At 48.1% G+C, this 9,138-nt stretch overlaps 2 protein-coding genes across 2 annotated transcripts in view; both read left to right on the forward strand.

Moving 5' to 3' along the window:
* The first annotated feature begins 548 nt into the window (after positions 1-548).
* LOC131382325 (uncharacterized) lies at positions 549-8,608 on the forward strand. The gene is made up of 3 exons (XM_058433701.1): positions 549-580; positions 1,430-1,878; positions 8,424-8,608. The coding sequence occupies exons 1-3, from the start codon at positions 549-551 to the stop codon at positions 8,606-8,608; spliced, it is 666 nt and encodes a 221-aa protein (XP_058289684.1).
* CSRNP2 (cysteine and serine rich nuclear protein 2) overlaps positions 8,592-9,138 on the forward strand; it is a 19,232-nt gene continuing 18,685 nt past the window's right edge. The window contains exons 1-2 of the mRNA XM_058433702.1: positions 8,592-8,713; positions 8,805-9,112. Of these exons, the coding sequence (XP_058289685.1) occupies positions 8,891-9,112 (222 nt within the window). The 5' untranslated portion in view covers positions 8,592-8,713; positions 8,805-8,890. The remainder of the gene's footprint in view (positions 8,714-8,804; positions 9,113-9,138) is intronic.

The following is a 9,138-nucleotide window of genomic DNA, read 5'->3' on the forward strand; positions in this document are numbered from 1 at the left end:
CAATTCCTTGCTCTCACCGAATTTAGTCAAGTGAGACAAGACAAAAACAAATACGTGGATGCTAAGAAGAAATATAAGGCACAGGGATAGAAACTAAGGAGAAGCACCAGTTTAGAAATATGGTTAGGCATTTGTGCCCAGGAGTTTGAGGCTGCTGTGAGCCGTGATCGCGCCACTACACTCCAGCCTGGGTGACAGAGTGAAATCCTTTTTTTTTTTTTTGAGATGGAGTCTCGTTCTGTCACCCAGGCTGGAGTGCAGTGGCGAGATCTCCGCTCACTGCAAGCTCCGCCTCCCGGGTTCACGCCATTCTCCTGCCTCAGCCTCTCCAAGTAGCTGGGACTACAGGCGCCCGCCACCATGCCCGGCTAATTTTTTTGTATTTTTAGTAGAGACGGGGTTTCACCGTGGTCTCGATCTCCTGACCTCGTGATCCGCCTGCCTCGGCCTCCCAAAGTGCTGGGATTACAAGCCTGAGCCACCGCGCCCGGCCAATCCTGTCTCTTAATGCAGGGGAAAAGGAAATATGGTTAGGGAAGATCTCGGATATGGGGACATTTGAGCAGATATTAGTGAGACAGTAAGTATGTGGCTAGCTGGTGGAAGCCAGACAAAAGGCCCTGAGGTAAGAGAATGATTGCCCTGTTGAAGGAGCTGCAATGAGGCCAGTGTATTCAAGCAGAGTATGGAAGGGGGAAAGTACAAGCAAACAAGATGACAGAACAAAATGAGGGGGCGGGGTGGGGGGGCAGGGGACAAGGGAATGCAGCTGGAGCTTGCCGAGCCTTATAGTTCAAGGGAAAGAGAAGAAGCCAAGGCTATGTGTCCTTGGCAAATCACATACAACTTTTGACTTCTGAATCTTGGTTTCCCCCCGCTTTTTTTTTTTTGGGGACGGAGTTTCGCTCTTGTTGACCGGGCTGGAGGGCAATGGCGCAGTCTTGGCTCACTGCAACCTCCGCCTCCCGGGTTCAAGCCATTCTGGCTCGGCCTCCCGAGTAGCTGGGGTTAAAGGCACGCGCCACCACCCTCGGCTAATTTTTGTATTTTTAGTAGAGACGAGGTTTCACCATGTTGGTCAGGCTGGTCTCGAACTCCTGACTTCATGCCTCGCCCGCCTTGGCCTCCCAAAGTGCTGGGATTACAGGCGTGAGCCACCGCGCCCGGCAGCATTTTTTTTTTTTTTTAAAGAAAACACTCAAAGCAGTCCCTCATATAAGTAGATAACTCAAGATATTGCTTGTATTCTTTATACCTTGCGCAGGCTGCAATAAGTCATATTGCTGAAGACTAAGACCCCATGAGCGAGAAGAAGGGGGGATCATGTTCCTAACGGCGTGTGGTCCTGGCGAAAGAAAAAGGGAGCTTTGGAGGAGAATTCGTTTATTTAAGGTCTGTAGCTGAGTCTCCTCTCTTCCCCCATTAAAAGGTTGCAGCAGAGCTGCCGCCTGGGGTGCCGGTTTGCCCGCCGGCTTCGGCTTTGCAGCAGTCACCGCCTACAACTCCCGGCATGCTGCTGGGTGTGGGGTCGGCACGTAGACTCCATTTCCCAGCCAGCCCCGGGCCTCGGGCAGGACGTGCCGGCGCCTATAAGAGCCAGTGCGCTGCGGCCGGAGCCTATTGTTAGCCGGAGCCGGGGCGGTTCTGGGCGTCTGCTGCTGGGGGCGCCCGAGTTGCCGGAGCCGCCCGGCCCTCTCTGCCTGCCGGCTGGGCTGCCCACCGCCCTCCCTCCCCGCCCTGCCTCCCTGGGAGCTCCCCGGCCGTCGCCGCGGGCCCCGGGACTCGCTCGCTCCTCCCTCCTTCCCACCCGGGCTAGGGCGGCGGCGGCAGCGGGGGCGGCAGAGACCATCACGGGAGGAGGCAGCTGCGGCGGGGCCGGTAATGGGCCTAGGGGTGCGGGGCGGAGGGTGCCGCCTCGTCCTTTCTCGGGATCGGCCCTCGGGCGGCCGTGGAGGAGTGGTCAAGCCCAGAGCCGTGCGGATGGAGGGGTCAGAAATGAGAGGCTCGGACGGGAGCGGTCGGGGGGCGGGGAGGTCGGGTGCCGTTGGGAGGGAACGGAGTCGGGAAGAGGCGTGGGAGCGAGGGGCACCGAGGACGCGGGCCCGGACTGCGGGGGCAGCTCGCGGGAGACCGATGGGCGGCTTGGAAGCCTGCAGGATTGCGGATGAGGATTGAGTTCGGAATGGAGTGGAGAATGATGTAGGATGGAGGAAAGTGAAGGAAGGGGAGGGGGAACAGAGGAAAATGTGGGAGGAGTGGTTGGGAATTTGTGAGTAGCAGGCAGGAAGGGATGAGGCAGGCTGGGTAGGGGCTGCAGAGGATTGGAATGAGCGGGAAGGTTAGCAGGAATCAGAGGGAAGTGGGCCGAGAGCTGAAGGGTTCGGCAGGAGTGTTCATTAAAAGGAACTGGTGACTTGACATGTCCCTTCGCCCCGGTTCCTGATATCTCCCATATTTCTGGCGTCGTGTGGGAAATGAAAGCATCAATTGCCCTGGTTGCTAGCTTGATCTTTTTTCATAGGCCCAAGCAGCCAAACTGCCACCGGTCCCTTTTAGTACTGTAGTCTTGATTCATCCTTTTAAAGGGGTTGAGAGTGGCAGTGTGACACACAAACTGTTCTTCAGAATGAAATGCTAGAAGTTATCCCCACAAGACAACACTGTCCCCTTGTCCTGCAGTTTTCAGTTCAAGGTAAATCCATAGTTCAGATTTTTTTCTTCACTGGCTTTCTGTCTTGCAAATCCACAAAGCCGGGATGTTGGTTGTGCCGGTGTTACAAATGACTGGATATCCTTGAGACTTAATGCAGCATCATGTTCCAGTTCCCACAAAGATCTGTCTTCCACACCATGGTAGTTTAGGCATGGAAAATTCTAACCTTGTGTTAGTGAATGGGTAAAAATTGGGGAGTGGGGGTGGTGAGTGCACGGCTTTCTTTAAACACCTAGCTTAAGCGGGGGGGTTTTCACTTGAGTACTTTATAAGTTCATGATCCTGGTGATCACAAAGCACATGGATCCATGAAATTCATAGTATTTGAGAAACAACCACAGTATCTTGTAAAAGGAGAAACAGGACAGGTCATTTTATTCAGGTTTTTGGTAACACAGCAGCAAGCCTTCCTTCCAGTCCAGCCACAGATGGTAGCCCCGACCATCTTACTGGAGATTTTGATTCCTTGACCTTTAGCAGAAGGTTGGGTTCCAGTCAAGTGAAGAGGCTTTCTTCTGTGAGATGTAGCTTATTACTTTGGACTCATTTAAGAAAGAGACTCATATTACCTAAACTTTGCAAATAGATTCTTCCAGAAAATTTTGCCTGGGCAGTCCCTCTTGCTGGTCTCACATATGCTGGTTTTTTGTTGTTGTTGTTTGTTTGTTTGTTTTGGTGCTTATAGGAATCCTTATAGGCCTGAAAGAAACTTAGATCTAGTACTAAAATACACATATGCTGGTAGAACTGTTTATTAGGTGCTAGCCTGATGTCTTCTGTGCTCTGGATCTTAACTATTTCATATACCATTGAGAAATGTTCAGCTAGAAACTCTTGAGAAAACACCATTAGACATGTAGCCAGAAAGTGTCAGCTGACCTTTCATTTCACTGGCATTTAAAAGCTTTAAAGAGAGTTGGCGTTATTTTCTCCAAAAGCATTTGTTGAGTTGGTCGTTTTGACAGTTAACTGTCAGTTTTTACCTGCATTCCCAGGTGCTAAAACTTACAAGTGTATTTCTTGAACACAGGCATTGATCCTCTACCAATGAATAATTGAGAGAGGTAGGAATGACTGATTTTTCTAGTTGTAGTTTGAAAGATTAATTTGATGAATTGGAAAGTATGGAAACTATTCTGTTACTATTGCAAAGAAAGATTTCTTTTAAAAAAAATTTTATTTTTATTTATTTTATTTTATTTTTTGAGACAGGGTCTGGCTCTGTCACCCAGGCTGGAGTGCAGTGGCGCAGTCTCAGCTCACTGCAACCTCTGCCTCCTGGGTTCAAGCAATCCTCCCGCCTCAGCCTCCCAAGTAGCTGGGACGACAGGCACATACCACCATACCCAGCTAGTTTTTGTATTTTTAATAGAGGTGGGGTTTTGCCATATTGGCCAGGCTGGTCTTGAACTCCTAGCCCCAAATGATCTGCCCGCCTTGGCCTCCCAAAGTGCTGGGATTACAGGCATGTGCCATCATAACGGGCCAATTTTTTTGAAAATACAGAGACAGGGTCTTGCTATGTTGGCCAAGCTGGTTTTGCACTCCTGGCCTCAAGCAATCCTCCTGCCTCAGCCTCCCAAAGAAGGATTTCTTCAGGGCACTATGGAAGCGAACTGGAGGTTTGTTCTTGGTGCCCAGTGAACATCATCTAAAAGTCAAGTTCACATCAGAGAGTTGGACAAGGGGAGCTGGGTTGAAATTTAATCTTATATTGGTTGTTGGGACATAATCTTTTTTCTTTTTAAAAAAATAATGGAGCTAATGTCAGAGAAAATGCTGCTAACAGAGCCTGGGTAGGGTGAAGAGAGGAATCCTTGAGGATTTCCCTGAGTGCCATCCACGTGAATAGGAAGAGTTTGACCATAAGTCAGTATACATATTATTTACACACATAGCCATAGGTTCCAGTTATTCTCAGACAGCTTAAGGAAAATACTTTTCTCCTAGGTGTCACATCTTTTTTCTTCTTTCTTACCTATCTCCTATCATTGCCCAGAAACCAGTATTCCAGAAGCAGAGAAAACGTAGAAAAAGAGGAGGAGAATAGAACAAGCAGCCAGCAATCCTTGCTGCATCCAAGTTCACAAAAAGTAACCTAAAGAGAACTGATACTCCTGAGAGCAACTGGGTTAAGACCGTGGAGAATTCTAGTAATAAAGATGATTTTGGAGCAGACCCAAGTTCATATGGGGCTTGAAGAGAAACATTCACAGGAGATACTACCAGAAGCCTGGGGACACCTGAGGAAAGAACAGGAGTGGACATTTACTTCCAGTCATAAATCCTTGAGTGTTTCCAGGCTAAGGAAAAAGCCTGCCTGCCTGCCTGCTTGCCTTCTTCTCTTCCCTCCCTCCCTCCTTTTTTTTTTTTTTTTTTTTGAGATGGAGTCTTGCTATGCCGCCCAGGCTGGAGTGCAGTGGCATAATCCAGCTCGCTGCAACCTCCGCCTCCTGGGTTCAAGCGATTCTCCTGCCTCAGCCTCCTGAGTAGCTGAGATTACAGGCACGCGCCACCACACCTGGCTAATTTTTGTATTTTTAGTAGAGACGGGGTTTCACCATATTGGCCAGGATGGTCTCGATCTCTTGACCTTGTGATCCACCTGCCTTGGCCTCCCAAAGTGCCGGGATTAGAGGTGTGAGCCACCGCACCTGGCTTTTTTTTTTTTTTTGACAAGGTCTCCCTCTGTTGCCCAGGCTGGAGTGCAATGGCATGATCTTGGCTCACCACAACCTCTGCCTCCTGGGTTCAAGCGATTCTCCTGCCGCAGCCTCCTGAGTAGCTGGATTACAGGCATGCACCACCACGTCTGGCTAATTTTTTTTTTTTTTTTTTTTTTTTTAGTGGAGATGGGGTTTCTCCATGTTGGTCAGGCTGGTCTCGAACTCCAGCCTCAGGTGATCCACCTGCCTCGGCCTCCCAAAGTGCTGGGATGACAGACGTGAGCCACTGTGCCCGGCTTTATTCTGTCTCTTTAAAAAATTCCACCCACATAGGTATTCAATCACAAGGGGCTCCCCCTCCCCGCTACAATAGAATGGAATGAGAAATTTGTTTGTTGATCGGTATCTTTTTAATACTTTAAGTTCTAGGGTACACGTGCACAACATGCAGGTTTGTTACATATGTATACGTGTGCCATGTTGGTGTGCTGCCCCCGTTAACTTGTCATTTACATTAGGTATAATCTCTCCCCTCCCCCCACCCCATGACAGGCCCCGGTGTGTGATGTTCCCCATCCTGTGTCCAAGTGTTCTTGTTGTTCAATTCCTACCTATGAGTGAGAACATGCGGTGTTTGGTTTTCTGTCCTTGTGATAGTTTGCTCAGAATGATGGTTTCCAGCTTCATTCATATCCCTAAAAGGACATGAACTCATCATTTTTTATGGCTGCATAGTATTCCATGGTGTATATGTGCCATATTTTCTTAATCCAGTCTATCATTGATGGACATTTGAGTTGGTTCCAAGTCTTTGCTATTGTGAATAGTGGCACAATAAACATATGTGTACATGTGTCTTTATAGCAGCGTGATTTATAATCCTTTGGGTATATACCCAGTAATGGGATGGCTGGGTCAAATGGTATTTCTAGTTCTAGATCCGTGAGGAATCGCCACACTGACTTCCACAATGGTTGAACTAGTTTACAGTCCCACCAACAGTGTAAAAGTGTTCCTATTTCTCCACATCCTCTCCAGCACCTGTTGTTTCCTGACTTTTTAATGATGGCCATTCTAACTGGTGTGAGATGGTATCTCATTGTGGTTTTGATTTGCATTTCTCTGATGGCCAGTGATGATGAGCATTTTTTCATGTGTCTGTTGGATGCATAAATGTCTTCTTGTTGATAGGTATCTTTAAACCCACCTAAAATCTTTTTTTTTTTTTTTTTTTTTTGAGACGGAGTCTCGCTGTGTCACCCAGGCTGGAGTGCAGTGGCGCGATCTCGGCTCACTGCAAGCTCCGCCTCCCGGGTTCACGCCATTCTCCTGCCTCAGCCTCCCAAGTAGCTGGGACTACAGGCGCCCGCCACCACGCCCGGCTAATTTTTTGTATTTTTAGTAGAGACGGGGTTTCACCGTGGTCTCGATCTCCTGACCTTGTGATCCGCCTGCCTCGGCCTCCCAAAGTGCTGGGATTACAAGCGTGAGCCACCGCGCCCGGCCGATAGGTATCTTTAAACCCACCTAAAATCTTAACCCATAAAAAGCCCTTGGCTCGTTCCTTTCTTACCATGCCCTAAGAATGTGAGATCAGTAACCTGAAGAACTGAACTGATACTTTGGGCTCGTTTTAAAATTTAATTACAATTTTTATCAAATACTTGATTTTTTTTTTTCCTCCCTGGCCAAATTTATTTCAGGAATGTGCTTGTCTGAGACTTCTGATGGCTGAGGTTTCTTAGGTGCATCTTGTGACTCGAATGCAGAATTTGATGCAATCTGGATAGATTAGGAAATACCTTCTCTTAAGGTACTTATTAGGTCTGGTTGACTTTGTAGAGCTGATCCAAGAGCAGGCAAATTGCTTCCAACAGACACAGTCCAGAAAAACAGCTCTGTAGCAGGCATCTCTTGACACCACAGTATATTCTGGGTAGCTGCTCTGCAGTAATGCAGCCCTGTCGTTCTGGGCAGTGTTGTTATTCCTGCTGCATAATTAGCAACTAGTGAGATCATAGTCTGGGGAGATTCTGGCATTACTGAGGCAGGGAGGGTTCGTGTCTCATCACACATGGCTCCCGCTTTGACAGCATTTCTGCTGAGCAGATTCGTGTCCTTCTGGAACTTAAATCCAAAAATGGAGGAAAACTATTTGTACCTAGGAAATAGACTATCTCAGACTCCTTGGTTGTATGAAACCATGTTGAAAACAACACTGCTTGCCATACTGATATAACCATAAGCAGTTACTTCTCTTGCTATTTGTTTTCCCGTTGCTGATTTATTTATAGAGGGCAAAGATTGTAAAGCTACGATGTCCTTGCACAGAGGATGGTGACAGACCAGATGAGCCCTATTTTATGGAGCAGTATGAGATTGGGAAAGATTCTGGGTTTTGAAGCCATGCAGATTCTAATCTTGGGTCCATTCTTTGGTACCAAATTTGACCTTTATAGAAGCCTGGTGAGACACTTTACACTTGTGAAGATCTGGGTAAAGGGTTTTCCTGACTGCTAATGTCCTTCAAAATTGAGTGCCTGGAGCAGTATTTCCCAAAGTGTATTCCAAGCATTATTTGCACTCTAAAATACCTTGGAAACAGTGGGTTCCTTAATCACGTTTGTAGAAACACTGCATTCTGTGTTCTCTCAGCCTTCACCATGCTTATTAGTATATTAAAAACCTCTAAGAGGTTCCACTATAGGCAATTTTTTAAACCCTTTTGACACAGCAGTCCTATTTCTATGTGAAAGCTATTAATACCATAAGACACGCACTTTGGGAAATGCCGGGCTGTATTATCACTAGGAAAAATAAGTGGATCTAGCCGGGTTCAGTGGTGCGTGCCTTGTAGTCCCAGCTACTCTGGAGGCTGAGGCAGGAGGATTGCTTAAGCCCAGGTGTTCAAGACCAGCCTGGGCAACATAGTGAGACCCTGTTTCTAAAACAGATAAATAGTTGGGTCTAGTCTTGGTTTAGGCAAAGCCTAATTCTGCTTTTCTTTTTTTCGTTTTTTTTTTTTTTTTTGCCAACCAAACAAGCAGCAGTGATAATTGTGTTTTTGATCTCAAGTTCTTCTCACTGGTTCCTTGGAGAGCTTTCCTATATGATCAGAAGAGCAGCTACTGTGATTCCTGGGCTAATGAAGCCCAGACCCCAGCTGGATCGGAAGCAAAGGCCTTTCCTCCACGGGGAAGGTGCTGCTGCTCCCACCTCATTATTCTAAGAGTGATTGAGAATGGAGGGGCTGAAGGGAAATGAAAGTGGGAGAATGTTGGCCAGAGCTAGTAGAGAAAGAACGTAATATTGAGAAAGCAGACATCAGTGCTAGGTGAGGTGCTTTCTTTAGAGAGCTGTATGTATAGACTGGGGAGGGGTCTGTCTGGGGACAGGAATGCTGATTCCTTTTTTTCCCTGGGCAGAATCCTAATGTACCTGGCTGGCTGGTGGTGAGTAGGGGCTTCGGGGCCAACGTGGTGGGTTCCCCAAGGAAACCCCTTTGAAACCAATGGATGCATTCACGGGCTCGGGCCTCAAGAGGAAGTTTGATGACGTGGATGTGGGCTCATCAGTTTCCAACTCCGACGATGAGATCTCCAGCAGTGATAGTGCTGACAGCTGCGACAGCCTCAACCCTCCTACCACTGCCAGCTTCACACGTGAGTCAGCTGCTCCCTCCCTGCCTCTCCCCGCAGCCTCTCCCCGCAGCCCCTCCCCGCAGCCTCTACCCGCAGCCCCTCCCCGCAGCCCCTCCCC

Source organism: Hylobates moloch, unplaced genomic scaffold, assembly GCF_009828535.3.
Source record: "Hylobates moloch isolate HMO894 unplaced genomic scaffold, HMol_V3 SCAFFOLD_22, whole genome shotgun sequence".
NCBI classification, from domain to species: domain Eukaryota; kingdom Metazoa; phylum Chordata; class Mammalia; order Primates; family Hylobatidae; genus Hylobates; species Hylobates moloch.

Coding starts and splice junctions, on each gene's coding strand:
- LOC131382325 (XM_058433701.1), top strand. CDS start 549: ATGGGGACATTTGAGCAGATATTAGTGAGACA. Junction 581..1,429: donor GAGCAGATATTAGTGAGACA/GTAAGTATGTGG, acceptor CCCCATTAAAAG/GTTGCAGCAGAGCTGCCGCC. Junction 1,879..8,423: donor AGGCAGCTGCGGCGGGGCCG/GTAATGGGCCTA, acceptor CAACCAAACAAG/CAGCAGTGATAATTGTGTTT.